Here is an 18,624-nt window from a genome sequence, read left to right on the forward strand (position 1 = left end):
TATATATATATATATATATATATTATATATATATATATCAGTTTAGATTTATTGTATACAACCGTCCGTTGGTCTTGACTTCTGGAAGAAGACTTTGAGTCCATTTTCCCCACCTTTTTTTTTTTGACATAATTGCAACGTTCCACTGAATGATTGCAAACATCATAAAAGTTAAGGGGGGCATTGCATTTTAAAACAACAGTTCTGGAGGTTAGGGTTTCACAGCAACACTGGATTACATTGAAAGCTAGTTCGAGACAAAGAGGGAAAACTCATATTATTATTATTATTATTATTATTATTATTATTATTATTATTATTGGAGCAGCACAACATTGTACCTGTCAAAAATTGAACAATTGCAAACATGTGTGGAAAAAAACATTAAAATGGCAAGTTTAAACAATTCACTGATTGATCGTTAGGGTCATTGTACGACTAAGCAGTTGAGTGACAAAATTACACAAACAAAATTGGAATGATTCTGGCTATTGTGCAATGGATTGTTACAAAAACTACAGCTAACTATAGAATGCTTAAACAAGACTGGAATTTAGAAGATTAAAATCTTCTTCCCTTGGCATTTTCTGACCAAAATATTGCCCATTAGTGCAGTACAGCATGCATTAAAACAGGAGAAAATGTCTTGCCTACAATGAAATTGTCCTCTGCTAAGGATGCATATCCCTGGCAACATAGATATATCTAGAGAATCGATTTTACAGTTGTGATAAAGGTTGGTTACAATGTGATAATTTGAAATGCACAATCAGTTGTCTGATATGCACATTTTTATTTTTCTGGGAATATCCGCTTTTCCAAATGTAATGAAACTTGCTAAAGACCTTTAGTTGAAGCCATAATCCGGGTTTAAATGGAGGCTGTCTGTCTATCCAGCTGTCTATGTCACACTTCTATTTTTATATATACCTGGAGAACCACTTCCAGTTATGTTGACATTTGAACAATTTAGTTATCGGTATACAAATCAGGCATCCGTCGGTCTGTCTTCATGTCAGGCTTTCACTTTGACAAGTGCATACAGTGAATGTACGTTATGGTGGTCTTTTTCATGTTGCTCATAGCTCTAATTTTGTATTTACAGCTGCGGCAGGGGGATGTTACATGCTTGTTAGGGTATCCAACATACAATAGCTAAAGTCTTTGTATTTATGTTTCCAGTTATTGCTGCCAAGAGTAAGCTATTTGACGTTGGTTACTGACAAAGTGAAAAAACACTTTCAGAAGGTTATGAAACAGGAAGATATAGGTGAGATGTGGCTTGAATATGAAGGCACTCCTTTGAAATGGTAAGTTAAAGTTTAAAAATTCCCTGATATAAAGCGAATAAAAGTTTACCCCCATATGGGTAAATCCTAGCGAGTATCTTGTAATATATAGCCTGGCAGCCATTTTTTTTAAAGAAGATTATTCTTCACTCTCTACAGTATGTCATATTAGTTTATAAAATAAATTTGAGGCCTCCCTGTGAAATATGGACATCACTGTAGTGGAGTTTGTCTTTTTGGTTTGGCCTTTTTCATGTTTTCCTGTGTAGTTACAGAGCCAGCAGACTGTATAACCTACATAACAAGACAGTACCCCTAACAGGCAGACCTGGGATAAATTACAATTAATTGTAATTGCAGTTGAACCTTGGCAGGCCTGTGTAATTGTAATTGTAAATATAACATGTAATTATTCAATTACAGTTCAATAACTCATTTATTTGTCATTCAATCAATATTCTTGTATTTTTCTACCACTTTTGGTGACCCCATTTGTTTGAAATAAAAAAAGGTAATATATTTATGTTTTGTACCTGTGATAAATTGCATGGCTATTTAGAATAAATCGAGTAAACATCTTAATGTATGTAGCTTTTTATTTAACTTTTTAGTAAAGGTGTAATCGTCACCCTAATTTTGTATTTGATTATCGTATAGGTCAAAGTTGCTCAAACCAAACTTTTATCACGGGCTGCATATCCAGAAAACTAGTTTAACCTAATGTGTACAGCGGGCCGCGCATTACTAATTAACCCTTAGCTGCAATATATATAGCCATACATGATAATATAATATAGTGTCTATAGTAAGTATTCACTCCCCTTGGACATTTTCACCGTTTGTTGTGTTACAACCTGAAATCTTGATGCATTTAAATGGGATTTTTTTTCCTTTGATTTACACAACCTACTCAACACTTTGAAGAGGCAAGATAATTTTTATTGTGAAACAACAGTTAATGAAGAATAAAAAAATTGACATGTCTTGGTTAGATAAGTATTCGCCCCCCTGAGTCAATATACTTGGTAGAACCACCTTTGGCAGCAATTGCAGCTATGACTCTTTTGGGGTAAGTCTCTAGCAGGTTTGCACATCTAGACTGTGCAATATTCGCCCATTCCTTTTAGCAAAATTGTTCAAGCTCTGTCAAGTTGGATGGGGATTGTTGGTGGACAGCAATCTTCAAGTTTTGCCACAGATTCTCAATCGGATTCAAGTCCGGGTTTTGACTGGGCCACTCTAGAAAAAGGACACCAAAGTTTGGTGCTTCTTTCATTTGTTTAGTGTGCAAGGTAATCAAACATGCAGTCTTCACGTGTGAAAAAGTTATTTCCCCCCTAGTTAACTCAACCCAATTACAGGGATAATTAGGGTCAGCTGTTTGAATACTTTGGTTAACAATCAGCACACAGGTTCTAGAGGCACATCATGCCACGATCAAAAGAAATTCCTGAAGACCTCTGGAAAAAAGTTGTTGATGCCTATCAGTCTAGAAAGGGTTACAAAGCATTTTCTAAGGTTCTGGGGCTCCATCAAACCACAGTCAGAGCCATATTGTCCAAATGGAGAAAGCTTGGGACAGTAGTGAATCTTCCCAGGAGTGGCCGTCCTGCCAAAGTCTCTCCAAGAGCAATGCGTAAAATCGCCCAGGAATTCACAAAGAACCCTAGAACAACATCCAGAGATCTGCAGGCCTCTCTCACCTCGGCTAAAATCAGCATTCATGATTCCACCACCACAAAGACACTGGGCAAAAATGGGATTCATGGCAGAGTAGCAAGGCGGGAACCACTGTTCACTAAGAAGAACATGAATGCTTGTCTCAAGTTTTGCCAAAAAGCACCTGGATGATTCTCAAGAGTTCTGGAACAATGTTCTATGGACAGATGAGTCAAAAGTGGAACTTTGGCCAGCATGAGCCCCGTTATGTCTGGTGAAAACCAAACGCTGCATTCCACAGTAAGAACCTCATACCATCGGTCAAGCATGCCGTCATTGAAGGAACCATGAATTCTGCATCAGATCTGTATCAGAATTCTACAGGAGGATGTCAGGCCATCCGTCCGTGACCTGAAGCTGAAGCGCAGCTGGGTCATGCAGCAAGACATTGATCCGAAACAAACAAGCAAGTCTACATCAGAATGGTTGAATAACAAGAAATTTTAAGTTTTGGAATGGCCTAATCAAAGTCCAGACCTAAACCCCATCGATATGTTGTGGCAGGACCTGAAACGAGCTGTTTATGTTCGAAAACCAACAAATGTCACTGAGTTGAAGAAGTTCTGTATGAAGGAGTGGGCCAGATTCATCCACCGCGCTATAAGAGACTGATCAATAACTACAGGAAGCGTTTGATTGCAATTATTGCTGCTAAAGGTGGCGTAACCAGTTATTGATTCTAAGGGGGCGATTACTTTTTCACACAGGGGCATTGGGTGTTGCTTAACTTTTTTTAATTAAAAAAATAAAATAAGTATCGAAATTTTGGGTTATTAGTTCACTCAGGGTCCCTTTTATCTAAAATTTGATTTTGGTTGAAGATCTGATAACATTCAGTGTCAGAAATATGCAGAATGCAGAAAATCAGACGGGGCAAATATTTTTGCACGGCACTGTATATATATATATATATATATATATATATATATATATATATATATATATATATATATATATATATATATATATAAAATTAAATTAAATTAGGTGTGTGTTTGTGTGTGTGTATAGTTGAGTGGGGGGTGGAGGGGGGTGATTCTGGGATGCCCGAATCACTGTCGAGCCCTCTTTGAGGTGTTGTGGGCTAGTCGACGAAACACTGAGGATGGAAGGTGCCAACTTGAAGACTCCGGAGATGTACCCTACTTAGCTCAAACGGTTGTCATGCTAATGCGCCGGAAAGACCGCGCTGTGGTTGATCCCCAGACCCAGCATCGCAGCCAATGTGTGTGCTGATGCGCTGGAGCCAGCATTACACTTTAGCCATCAACACCAGGCAGAAGGATATTTACATCATCAAATGGAAAGAAACACAAATGGATGGAGATGCAGATGAGTCACATTAGTATACTGTAAAGCTTCGTCTTAGTTGGTGCTCATCTTGGCGAGAGCAGAGTTCAAATCTGTATGAAGTTTTAATATCTACTCTCAGGTAATGGAAGTCATTGTGTGTGTGTGTGTGTGTGTGTGTGTATGTGTATATATATATATATATATATATATATATATATATATATATATATATATATATATATATATATATATATATATGTGTTCATATGTGAAATGAAATTAATAGACTGAGCTGCAAACAGACGATAAACGGGCCGGTTGCTTGTCCCTGGTATAAGCATTTATCAGCGATAATTACGCATTGATGTTTTATTTTTTTTAAATAAAGAACATTTCGTTTTTTGTTTTTTTTTTAACTGAAGATCCAATAACTAAAAAGAAATACAAAGGATTTGAGTTTTTAACAACTGTAAAGAATTGCGTGCTGCATCAATGTCCCTTTGCTGTCCCTCAGCTGCATCAGAAGCCCACTGCTGTCCCTCAGCACTAAAAGAAGCACACTCTCACACACTCAAGGTTTTAATGCAAACCGGCAATTCTAATTTGATGCATCGATTCACCAATATGTAATCAAAGCTCGGGAAATTTAAGGACAGACGATAAATAACCGATGCATTGATTAATTGTTGCACCTCTACTTTTTAGTGTAATTGTTTTGCTGATGTAACATTAATTTTAATTGAACAAAGTAGCATTGACATTGTAATTTCAGCAAACAATTCTGCGTAAATCTAATTGTATTTATAATTATAACTGACCCCAGGTCTGGTAACAGGACCTGCTTGATTCACAGAGCGATGTACAGTGAATCTGTGCCATTTGATAATTTATTAATTGGATTACTGTGATTCACTGTTACATTGTACAGTGCCTATAGAAAGTCTACACCCACTTTCAAAATGTTAACCTTTTGTTGCCTTATAGCCGGGAATTAAAATGCATTAAAATAGTTTTTTTCATTTATCTACACATCCTACTCCACAACTTCCAAGTGAAAAAATATTCTAGAAATTTGTAGAAAATTAATTAAAAATAAAAACTGAAATAGCTTGGTTGGATAAGTGTCCACCCCCCTTGTAATAACAATCCTACATTAGCTCAGGTGTAACCAGTCGCCTTCAAAATCACACACCAAGTTGCCTCCATTGTAGTGATTCACGTGATTTCAGGATAATTCAGCAGTTACTTTAAGTTCCCTCTGCTGGGTAGTGCATTTCAAAGCAAAGACTCAACCATGAGGACCAAGACGTTTTCAAAAGAACTCTGGGACAAAGTTGTTGAAAGGCACAGATCAGGGGATGGGTATAAAAAAATATCAAAGACCTTGAATATTCCTTGAAGCACGGTCTAAACGATTATTAAGAAGTGGAAGGTGTGTGGCACCACCAAGACCCTGCGTAGATCAGGCCGTCCCTCCAAACTGGATGACTGAGCAAGGACACTGATTAGACAGGCTACCAAGAGGCCAATGGCAACTTTGCAAGAGCTATAGGCATTTATGGCCAAGACTGGTCAAAGTGTGCATGTGACAACAATATTCCAAGCGCTCCACAAATCTTGCCTGTATGGTAGGGTGGCAAGAAGGAAGTCATTACTCAAGAAAGCCCACCTTCAATCCCATTTGAAGTATGCAAAAAAACGCTTGGGAGATTCTGTAGCCATGTGGCAAAAAGTTTAGTGGTCTGACAAAACTAAAATGGAACTTTTTGGCCTAAGTGCAAAGCGTTATGTTTGGCACAAATCCAACACAGCGCATCATAGTTTCTATAGGCAGTGTACATGTGTTCTACATTATTGTGCAAGCACCCTTTAATAATTCACTGCCTTCAATATTTAACATTTTCAATAAAGGAGTAGCCATCAATAGAAGTGTGTGCAATTGAGCTGAGAATACCATGGGGGCGTGCAAACAAACTGTCAAGCCAACACGTATAGTCCTGGAGTAATACTTTTGTATAAATAGAGGGTGATTATGGGACAATGTCTCTTTAGATGAGGGCAGTAAAACTAGCTGCATATTCCCACCTCTCAATGGTTGAGTATTGCCACATACAAACTGTTAAAGCAGCATTATACTGGCACACTGCAGCATTGCTCTGCTGATGGTGCTAAAGAGTATTTCTCACATTGCTTTATGATTTCATCTGGCTGTTGGGCTTTTAGATTAACTTTGCTTGGCCATACAAATCGGATTAATTTTTAACTCTGAGTTACCATGTTTTATTCAGTAAGGACATTGTTTTATTTTGTGGTAAATTCATATAGAATTTGTTTTACAGGCACTACCCAATTGGTTTACTGTTTGACCTACATGCCTCCAATACAGCCCTGCCATGGAACATCACTGTGCATTTTAAGGTAACACACTGTGTTACTTTAATCCTTTCTTTGCTTTTAACAAGCCTCACATACAGGAAATGCCTTTATTTTTAAATAATGAAAAGGTTTACAATTGATCTCTTTATAGTCTGAACATGTTTGTTTGCAAAAGAGTAGTGAAGAAAGCATCAATATTTTTTCAGATATTGTATAAAACACACACACACTTATATTCTATGTTACCATACCATATATGTTGTCTTGCATATAAGCGTGACTAATGTTTTTCATATTAGACACATGTTAAGAGAAGACAAACAGTGTTAAGTTTCTTAGTAAAGTATTTCAAAGATCAGTCGTTTTTAGGTTGTCACACCCAGGCAACCACTGTCTTTCTCAAAGTGTGTTTTATACTGTGTTTACTGTACTAGGAATTACATTTACTAGGAAAACCATGGTAACCCACAAACTGGATTATCATTTTTTTTCAATAAAACATTAATGAAAAAACAAAACTGGACCAAAAAATGCCACAGGTATGAAAACAGCTGAAAGAAAGATATGTTGTATAAATACTGTGCTCAGTCAAATGTTTTAACTTACAGTAACATGGCTGTAAATGAGCTTTTACTGTATGTTCAATATTGAACGGTATCCTTATACACACAGTATTTGAGTTGGTGTGGCATTTAAGGTTGAGACGCAGTCCTTTGACAGTCTGACCCCAGATGTTTATAGAATGCTTTTTTAGTATGCAATATGTTGTATTAAAATTTGCATAAGTATGTGTTTATTAGAACAAGTTTGTGTGTTGTTTTTTTTTTTTAAAACGTCCAGCTTTAATTGCTGTTCTTCAGCAGTGCCACTAGATGGTGCTTTATGTTTGCCTAAAATGTTTGCTCTCTTAAAACAGAGCAAGCGTAACCTGTAACAATCTCGTATCCTGTCATCCACACACTTTTTTGGCACATGGACGGTAACCCCTGTTATTGTTTTATGCAGGTCGTTTTTACGTGGTAAATAATATATTTTTTTATGGAAATGCAAGAGAGCTCTTTCATGGCTTTGACTGTATGCAAACTGTGCACGTACAACTATTTAAATTTTGTGCCTGTCCCATATTTCTTCTTTAAAAAAAAAAAAAAAAAATGACTAACCATATACATTGTAAAAGTATTTGTAGTATTTAGGTGGACTTTTAACTTTAAACCTGTTTTTGTTTTCTTTACTTTCACTTAAGTTAACTCTTAGCACTGGAGACCGGTATGTAAGTCTAGGAAAGCAAATATGTACTATATATTTATATATATAGATTTATTTTTCAGTACAAGAAACTGAAACTATTTAAAAACGATTTTCTGTGAGTTACTTTGAGAACTGTCACACTGTTTATCGATCTCATTGTAACAATGTTTTCTCTTTTCTAGTTATAGACTCATGAAAACTGTTTGAAAATATCCTCCATAAATAAGAGAACAGAGAATGAAACAACGTTTTCATAAAACCTCAAGCCTGTGAATATTTAACAACCAGTTTCACAAAAGACATTCACTGTATAGTGTTATAAAGTGGGCTAAGATCAGTACAACCGTGGTGTTTAATTCCTATGGTTTGTTAAACCCTACTATTATCAGATTTCATTGCATTGCACGTACATGTAGGTATATGGGAACAGATAGAAGGAACACAGTGGTTGGTAGTATTAATCTACCTGTATGTAGAATATGTGATGTGTTGCTGTGCCGTACAAGGTGATATCCACTCCACAAATGTCTGCAAAGGTTTTCTGTGCAGTGTTTGCATTTTTTTTTTCCTTGTTGAATTTTTGCCTGTCCTCATTTCACCATGGTAAAAAGCTTTCAGGTGGGATGTCTTTTTCAGTCATGTTTGCAGTTTTTTATGTTAGAGGCTACTCACTTGAATGTTGTAAATCTTAATATGACATTGCTTCCCACTGAAACAAACCGGATGATACACAGGAATTCAGATTGCTGTCCTACAGTCATATCTGTGTACTACAGTATATATTATAAGAGTGTATGGATAACTATAAATTACCTTGCATTATACACATAATCCTCAAAAAACTAAAACTGAAAAAAATCAGCAGAGGGAACAGCCTTATCTTTATTTGTCATCGCCAACCCTTCTTACTACTCTTAGTTTTTTCTGCATGAAATGAAAACTAAGCCACCGTCCACAATCCAGACTTTCAATTTAATGATAAGGGAGTTTAGCTTTCAAATAAATTTACTGTCTCAAATTTGCTGTGTTACAGAACTTCCCTGAGAAGGACCTCTTGCACTGCACTTCCAATTATGTAATAGAAGCCCACTTCATGTCTTGCATTAAAGAAGCGGATGCCTTAAAGCACAAAGGACAAGTCATCAATGAGATGCAAAAGAAGGATCACAAGCAGCTATGGATGGGCTTACAGAATGGTGAGATTCAAATATAACTTGTTCTTTCAGAACTCAAAGTATGTTACTTGAAATTATCAGGAACCAGTAATCTGAGCAACAAGACCCATGTTAAAAAAAAAAATTGTTCCACCCATACAGCAGCATGAACAACTCTTAATTGCAACCCTACAGATTCGTGCAACCCTTTATTCATGCTGTGGTAAGTGTGATCAGTTGAGAGCAGATTCAGCAAGGGCCTGGTTGCTCAAATTCTTGGTTTGTGGTAAGTTCAGTAATGCACTAAACAAGGGGTGTTCTGAAACATGACTGGGTGCAGGACATGGTGAGTTTATGATCCAGAGTTGAGTGAAAACCTTTGTTTGATTGAAGGACAACTACATGATATAAACTAGAATTTCTTTTTCTTTTTATCAATCATTGACTGTGATGTTTAAGGTTCTGGGTGATGGCCCCAGGTCTTTTAACAATAGTTATAAGTTGCTCTCTGGCCTTGTGATCTCCCTTCATGTGTATTTTAATATCTAAATGATAACCCTGAAATTATAGTGACAACAGGACCTTGCATCCTGTGGTGATCAATGAATTATCTTTGTCTTGGAGCACAGTGATCTTTTTGTATCCTTGTGACTTCTTCAAACAGCAGTGAAACTGCTAGGGTCACAATGAATGCACTTCTTGTATGAAACAGTGCTTCATACAGGTAGGCAGTTTTAGGATTTTAGGTTAATTGGGTTCAGTGAGTTATTTCAGGTTTAAAGAAAGTGACATTTTTTTTTTTTTTTTCTTTGCTCTTGAAATAATGCATCTTATTTTACCAGTAACACAAGTACTTATTTAAAGCATTTTAAGTAATGTTTCCTTTTCATATCAACTTTTGATATTTTTTTTTTAATATTTTTTTTTGGTGGCGGGAGGGGGTGCTTTTTTTTTTTTTTTTTTTTAAATAATTGTTAATATCACTTGGACCATTCGCTTCACTGGACTATTTGCTTACTTGTACAGTGCAAATATTAGAAACACCCTTTCTCCAAAAATCAATGGATTTCTTTGACAATTAGATAAGCCAAAAGGTAACCATTTTTAAAATATTAACTTTTCTGCAGAAGCACAGTGGATTAGGGATGCCTATAATGTTTGGAAGTGCTCTGAGCTTCATTCACTACTATAAACTGTGTGAGGAGGATCATGGCCAAATTTGTTAGCTTTTAGCTGCTGACATCTCCTTTTTCATCAATTTGCATAACATGAAAGAACTGGCACACACCCTTTGCTTGATTTTTCTTTACCATATTAACGGCTAATCACAGTGAAGCAGCCCAGCTGGTTGAGGCAAAACACGAGACAGGACGGCATGAAATTGAGGTTTCACTGCAGTATTACATATGGACCGCAAATGTGTAAATTACTTGTTGTCAAAAAGTGGGAAATAAACCTGCTGTGTCTGTTGTTTTGTAACACAACCACAAAGTCATTAATCATTATAACAGATTTATTTATTTTTTTATATAGTGAAGTTGAAATAACCAAACAAATAATACCAGGATCTGCTGTACACAATATCTGAAAGTGAACCTAATATGTGGTGATGTTTCGTTGATTCTCAAGTGGGACTAATTCCAGAGATGTGCTGGCGCCTGTTTTTGTTGCTTGAGAAATTATTTTAGAATTATTTGTGAATTTCTGAAACGTTAATATAAGCCTTTGTCTAAAAACAAGGAGAAAAAGTTCATCCATATCTTAAATCTCAATAATAGTCAAAGTAAACTTAAAAACAAACATATTACAGTTTGATTAGTTGCACTTTACTGTTCCAAAACTGATAAATGGTCAATTAGAAATATGTTCTTAATTTTCAGGCCATATTTTGTTGGGTCACAAGGGAGAACATGTGTGAGAAAGAAAGAAAAACAAAAACACTTAAACACGGTTTATTCTGGAAACTTCCAAGTACTACATTTATTAACAGCAGTGGCTACACAGGAGAAATAAGAACATCTTCTGAAACCAAGATTGATCTGTTTTAGAATCTGGTAGCATCTTTCAGTGTTTTTTTAGAGGTTTCTTGTAAAGCCATCTCAGTCTTTGCCGCCTTGTTAACTGTTTTAAATGACCACAAAGAGAAAACACAAAGTAGCATTTGTGTTAACTGCCAGTCTGAACACACCGCATCTGCTTCTGTGAAACACATCTCAGAAGTGATCATGCAAAATTGCTTGTTCGGTTACAGCTGACAGAAACACAACATAAATGAAAAATAATTATACAGTAATAAAAATAATAATAATAATTTAATTTAATTTTACTAGTTAACTCGTTTTTTAGATTCTGTTTCTAAATAATGAATCATACTTTTATAACACATGTTGATAACCCTACCTTGTACTATATCCATAAAATGTAGAATAAAGTGATTTCTTTGCCATAATATTTACTATTCTTTCCCTTACCCACCACAACAAAAATGTACTGTTATTAGGCTTATTTTTTTTACAGAAAGACTATCATAAGATAATCGATTAAATAATTATTGGTGTCTTGTATTGAAAAATAAATAAAAATGGACTAGATATATACATATTAGTGTTATTATGCAATACTGAAGGGCCATTGTCTTATTTTATAAACAATGTGTGTATCTATCTATCTATCTATACAAATTTGGCTTGTGTTATCAATTGTTCTTGTGGGAGTGTGGCAAAGTGCCCAGCCCCTGTGTGTATTTTGTGTTGAATGTTGTGTGTTAATGTTGGTGTATAGTCATTGGTACTCAGGATATAAACAGGTCTGTGTAACACAAGTGTTTAAAATGTATATTTGTATTTAGGCACGAGGCTTGCACAGTACTTCACGTGCAAGTAAAATGTAATTATATGTGAGCACGTGGAATTGCATTTTATTAATTCACGTGCAGTTGTACCGCGACTCCAATTGAATGATTGATTAGCAATCGAGTCTCGGTACAGCTGCATAAAAGCAGCATGATTTCGCTCACTCGGAGTTGTGTGTTTGTTGAGTGGAGAACGGGATTGGAGATGGAGATAATAATAATAATAATTTAAATATCAGCTCACCGTGTTTGTCTGTGTAGTCCATTTTGTTTGTCTCATTAATTTGGTGAAAGTGCCGTGTCCTGTGTTTTTGTTTGTTACAGCCTTTTTATTTACTGTTCTGTTCATTCATTAAATGCTGAGAGCAAGCAAGCGCTCAGCTTCCCCAAAACTCCACCCCTCTCATGTTTATTTCCTGGTTCCTGGTTTCTGGTCTGACGTCACCCACTATAGCCGTCTTTGTGACAGGGAGCTACATAAATTAATAATTAAACATTAAATTAATAATATCATAATAATAATTTGCAGTAATTCATGTGTAAACCGTAATCCTAGTGAAAAAGACTGCAGACTGTAAATGTCTGGAAATAATTGCATATGCTGTTCTGTAAACTGCAAGTCATCACTGTTGTACATATCAACAAATATTAGTATCCTTGTAAAACAGATCAAGCATGTAAAAGATGTGACAGTAAAAATGATGGATCAAGTTATAGACACAAAATGGCCATTTTATTATTTAACTTTTTTTTCCTATTTGTAACTTGACCATTATTGTGCATCATATCCATAAGTAACTAATAAACCATCAAACATCAAAACTTAGGAAATGGAAATAACTTGTGTGTGTATGCATATGTTGCTTATCATTTTAATATTATTTTTTAAATACCATATTTTTTCTCATCATCCTAACGCAAATATTTTTGTGCATGTGGAATGTTTAATTGTGTTACAGTGGTTAAAGAAACTTGTAACTTGAAAGGCTTGTAACCAGCAGGTACTTGGTTCAAATCCCAGCTCAGCCACTGACTCATTGCGTGACCCTGAGCAAGTCATTTAACCTCATGATCTGTCTTTGGGGTGAGATGTTGTTGTAAGTGACTCTGCAGCTGATGCGTAATTCACACACCTTAATATTGTATTTTCTAAAGCACTGTGATGGTGGTCCATTATGAAAAGCACTTTATAAAAATAAAGGTTATTATTATTATTATTATTATTATTATTATTATTATTATTATTATTATTATTATTATGACTCTTGCATTGCAACACTCAACTCCTAATAAGCCATTATCTAATAAGCTGTACTTATATAAAGAAAAATCTAACTGGTTTAAATTATTACTGTATGTTGCCGTCCCTCCTCCCCCCCAAGTTTAAGCCTTGCAGTGTCTTCTATGGTACACTTCTGTGGTCAAGAGATAATTTTAATGTCAATCTTTTCAAATTCAAAAAGAAGCAGAAAATAGGAACCAATCAATGGAAAAACGTGTGAAATTTAACTCTGCATTGCTTAAATAAATTGTTCAAGTAGTAACAATCCAACACATTTAGTAGCAAACTGAAGTGTGTACACATTTAAGTTTAAGAAAGAAATTAATAAAAGAAATGTCCGAACGACAGAAGGCATTTCAGCTCGCCAATGCTCATCTGGTTCCGGATGGCTGGTTGATCTCAGTTATTTAGTATCATGACCCATTCCACGTCAAAATCAAGCCTACCCTAGATGAGACTCAAACCCACAATACCTGGATTGGGATGTCACTGCCTTATCCCTTATAAAGATGCAATTAGAAAGTGTTGCATGTAAATAAGTTGGAAATACGTTTCTAACTTTGCTGAGAAGCCTTATCATCTTATTTCAAAATATATTTGAATGATCTCCCATGTGAATCAGATTCTTAGTTTAGATGAAAGTTCAACTAAGGACATGTACAATCCTTGACAAATGAAATGATAAAACAGAATTTGCATACAGAAGGGAGGTGATACCCTTACAAGTGCAACATCAAAACAGGTTGCATTGGATGTCTGGAGGCATTGCAGCTTTCTGTCAATGTTGTTATTCATATGACACAGTTCAAAGGTAAAAGATTTAAAAAAAAAAAAAAAAAAGATAATTATTTTAATATTTTACCATTTCTTCTAATGTAGAAACGTGCATCTCTTTACAGTGTGTGTACCCTGCTACTCGGTTTCCAGCACATTGATCTTTACATGGGGTGCTCTTATCTGGACTGGGTGGGAAGGCACTTGTTCCTGTTGTACAAAATCAGTCATTTCACAAAGTATTCGGTGTTGGAGGAAACCCAAATATTTTCTGTTTTGACTTGACTCCCATGTTACTGTTACTTTCTGAACCACTCTGTTTGTAATTGGCCAGCATATCATTGATGTGTCTGTTTCTTGAAATTAATGCAACTACTGAAAAGCTTGTTTTTTGTAGTGAAATGAATTAAGAAGCAACACCAAGAGATTTTTAAAGGATCACCGGTAGTGTCATACTACTTTTATTATTATTATTATTATTATTATTATTATTATTATTATTATTATTATTATTATTATTAATTATTTCTTAGCATACACCCTTATCCAGGGTGACTTACAGTTACACAACTTATCACAGTACAAAGTATCATATTACAGAATATCACATTACAGATAAGTGCAGTTGTAAAGTACAGTACAATCAGTAGCAAAAAAGATTAACTTCAAATAAGAGCAAAATAAAGAATATAGTAAGTAAATACATGTAAGAGCGAGATTGACTAAAAGCAGTTAACTTTAAAGTTAAATAGTAAAAATATTTGCATATACGAGTAAAGTCCAGTAAGAGCATATAGTAAGTATAATAAATGAACAGATGAACACAACGCTATCATTGTTATATTATACTTCAGTTTCCCAAAAACAGTACAAATAACCAATTACTGTGTTTAGTTAGCTGGTTCATGCTACAGTCCAAGTGACTGTTTTAAGAAAAACACGAACTGTCAATTAATTTAGCTCTGGAAAAAATTAAGAGACCACTGCAGAATTATCAGTTTCTCTGGTTTTACTATTTATAGGTATGTGTTTGGGTAAAATTAACATTTTTGTTCTATTCTATAAACTACTGATAACATTTCTCCCAAATTCCAATTAAAAATATTGTCATTTAGAGCATTTATTTGCAGAAAATGACAACTAGTCAAAATAAAAAAAAAAAGTTGCAGTTTTGTCAGACCTCGAATAATGCAAAGAAAATAAGTTCATATTCATTTTTAAACAACACAATACTAATGTATTAACTTAGGAAGAGTTCAGAAATCAGTATTTGGTGGAATAACCCTGATTTTCAAGCACAGCTTTCATGCGTCTTGGCATGCTGTCCACCAGTCTTTCACATTGATGCTGGGTGACTTTATGCCACTCCTGGTGCAAAAATTCAAACAGCTCGGCTTTGTTTGATGGCTTGTGACCATCCATCTTCCTCTTGATCACATTCCAGAGGTTTTCAGTGGGGTTCAGGTCTGGAGATTGGGCTGGCCATGACAGGGTCTTGATCTGGTGGTCCTCCATCCACACCTTGATTGACCTGGCTGTGTGGCATGGAGCATTGTCCTGCTGGAAAAACCAATCCTCAGAGTTGGGGAACATTGTCAGAGCAGAAGGAAGCAAGTTTTCTTCCAGGACAACCTTGTACTTGGCTTGATTCATGCGTCCTTCACAAAGACAAATCTGCCCGATTCCACCCTTGCTGAAGCACCCCCAGATGAGTCAAATTTTCAGCTTTGCCCAACACCTGTCATCTAATGGTTAGCCGGAGACCTGGAGAGGCCTACAAGCCACAGTGTCTTGCACCCACTGTGAAATGTGGTGGAGGATCGGTGATGATCTGGGGGTCTTTCAGCAAGGCTGGAATCGGGCAGATTTGGCATGAATCACGCCAAGTACAAAGTTGTCCTGGAAGAAAACCTGCTTCCTTCTGCTCTGACAATGTTCTGACAATCAAAACCCTTTTACTGTATTTAATGTAGAACTTATCATAATAAGACTAACAAAAATGAATTTATATTTTATAGGCTATTTGTCTTACCTTTCTTTTATCCTTATATCTTTGCTTTGCATTGTGGGATTGTAGTCCTGGGCAAGCTGTTATCTCTGACTAAACTTGACAAATAATTACACTATGTAACACAATTTTTGTTCCTGGGTAGTAAGTGTTATTTCCTAATTGCTTATGCCTCAAAAGTATAGAAAATGGCTATTATTCCCCACAAACTTTGCTTTTGTGACCAGGACAGGTACATTTAAAAATATCACTATTTCCACTGAGAAAACGGGCGAATTTGTGTCTTTTCGTTCACTTAGTCAGAAAAAAACAACATTGAATCCAAATTAACATGTATTTATACTAAAGTAATACAAAAATGGTTACAAAAGATTTAGAAGTGAGTGGTTTTTCAAGATTTACGTTTATACTGTAAATTTACATTACTTTAGTAATGTTGTTTTTTTCTGACTTTATGTGAACAAAAAGTCACAAATTCTCCCGTTTTCTCATTGGAAATAGTGATATTTTGAAATTTACCTGTCCTGGTCCCAAAAGCAAAGTTTGTGGGGAATAATAGCCATTTTCTGTACTTCTGAGGCATAAGCAATTAGGAAATAACACTTACTACCCAGGAACAAAAAAAAAACAAAAAAAAATTGTTACACGGTGTTATGGATCCCAGTTTCCACAGCGGTAGCTGAAGTTTAAGGAAAGGAAAGGCCATGTCTATGTGATGAATCAATTTAATTTGCTAGCAACACATTTTCATTGACGGTTTACGGCCTAGGTACGGAAGTACGACAATAGAAATGTCAGCAATCCGGATGAGAGGAACATTTGCTTTTAATCGGCTTTTAAAACACTCAATGCAGAAATTAACTGCTACTTCTAATTGTAGAGGTGAGGGAAGGGCAGGTTTTCTTGTTTCTAAGTCAACACGGGTGTGTTTTATTTATGTAATACCTGCTGAAAAATACTTAAAGGCAATTCCTCGGAAATTATAAGCATCAGCTCACCCCTACTTGGTACTTCAGGAAACAGGATGAAATGTTTTAACACTGGACTGGGAACTTAAGTCTTGTTCCATATCACCAGCTCTGAATCCAGCCAAGCATTGCTTGATATAGTTAAGTGGTTTGTGTAAGAAGGCAAGTACAGTAGGAATCTAAGTAAAACCTTACAATTGGAAAACAGTTGTTACAGGACAGAGGTATTTATATTTACTGGAAGATGAATTACTTGGTCAATAATGTTCACCCTCTGGCTGTTTTTGGGGTATAGTATATTCATCTGTTTTTTTGTTTGAGAATTAGTTTGACTTTGTTTATTGTTGTTATCAGATGAGTCATATGTATTTCCCTGAATGCAGCTCACTGCGGATTGGCTTGGCTAATCTCAAGTTTGTTTGCATTTTTAAATGCAATAGATTTTAAATCAAATTTAAATAAAGAACTAGAATGGTATTTAACTGAACTTTCATGCAGGGCAATGTCTATCTGCAAGAGTATCTGCCAAATATGCTTTTCAAATTAAACATAATGCAAGCGCAAGCATCTGCTTTTCATTTTTCAAAAACATTCCACAGCTAGAACATTTGGGAGACATGTATATGTGGAGATATAAATATATTCTCTTTACAACAGAACACATTACTTATCATGATGTTACTGCTGCCATGTTGTACATATTCCTGTAATATCTTTTTTTTTTTTTTTTTTTTAGAATTGCCATGGTAAAAAGAATAAATACCACCTGATGCAAAATGTCTTTTAAAATCAACTGAATTTTTATTTGATTTTATTATTTATGTTTGACTTTCTGAAAAAAGTGTTGTATTTGTTATTACATTTTAAGGCAACTAAAAGTCAGTATGGTGGTGGTTTTCTTTCCCCCCCCCCCGCAGACAAATTTGACCAGTTCTGGGCTATTAATAGAAAGCTGATGGAATACTCAGTAGAAGAAGGTGGATTCCGGTACATTCCGTTCAGGATATACCAGGTGAGAACAGAAATGATTACTGTATTATCACACTATGATCTGTAAAAGAGAGGAAACCTACAATAGGTTTTATGTAATTACACCAAAAAGTCTGGATGGATTATGTTTCATTTTTAGTCACTAAATATAATTGTGTTGTTTAAGGTGGACCTCTGTCGTCCCGTCCCGTCTTCCCCATGTCATACTTAGATCTTTGCCTTGACAGAAGCTCTTGTAAATGTTGTAAAACTTGATGGTAAGAACATACCTCAGGTGAACATGCCTGTCTTGATGTGTATTGGAATGTAGTCCAGCTGCTTACTTAAGACATCTGAATAAAGACGTTTTTTATTGCATTTTTAACATATCTTGGGACTGGCATTTCAGAATGTAATAACCTTTGTATGGCTATTTTTATAGTAGTCAATCCACACTATGCCTATTACTCTGTAAACAAATTCTGTAACAAAACAAACAGATATGGACAATATGATGTTTATAAATATATCAGTATGGTAGGGCATAGTGTATTTTAAAGAAATAATACAAAAAATGGGAGAGACAATCATTTAGTCCTTAATGGTACGAAGGTTAGAAAATAAGAACATAAGAAAATTAGTGGAGGCTATGCAGCCCATCAGTGCTTGTTCGTTTCCTAATAGCTGGTTGAA

General features: G+C 35.4%; 1 protein-coding gene across 1 annotated transcript in view; it reads left to right on the plus strand.

Moving 5' to 3' along the window:
- Positions 1 to 18,624, plus strand: part of LOC121317400 (autophagy protein 5-like) — a 74,760-nt gene that overhangs the window by 1,306 nt on the left and 54,830 nt on the right. The window contains exons 3-6 of the mRNA XM_041253291.1: positions 1,176 to 1,310; positions 6,641 to 6,719; positions 8,959 to 9,121; positions 17,880 to 17,974. Coding sequence (XP_041109225.1) covers positions 1,176 to 1,310; positions 6,641 to 6,719; positions 8,959 to 9,121; positions 17,880 to 17,974 — 472 coding nt within the window. The remainder of the gene's footprint in view (positions 1 to 1,175; positions 1,311 to 6,640; positions 6,720 to 8,958; positions 9,122 to 17,879; positions 17,975 to 18,624) is intronic.

The sequence above is a fragment of the Polyodon spathula genome, chromosome 6, assembly GCF_017654505.1.
Source record: "Polyodon spathula isolate WHYD16114869_AA chromosome 6, ASM1765450v1, whole genome shotgun sequence".
NCBI classification, from domain to species: Eukaryota; Metazoa; Chordata; class Actinopteri; order Acipenseriformes; family Polyodontidae; genus Polyodon; species Polyodon spathula.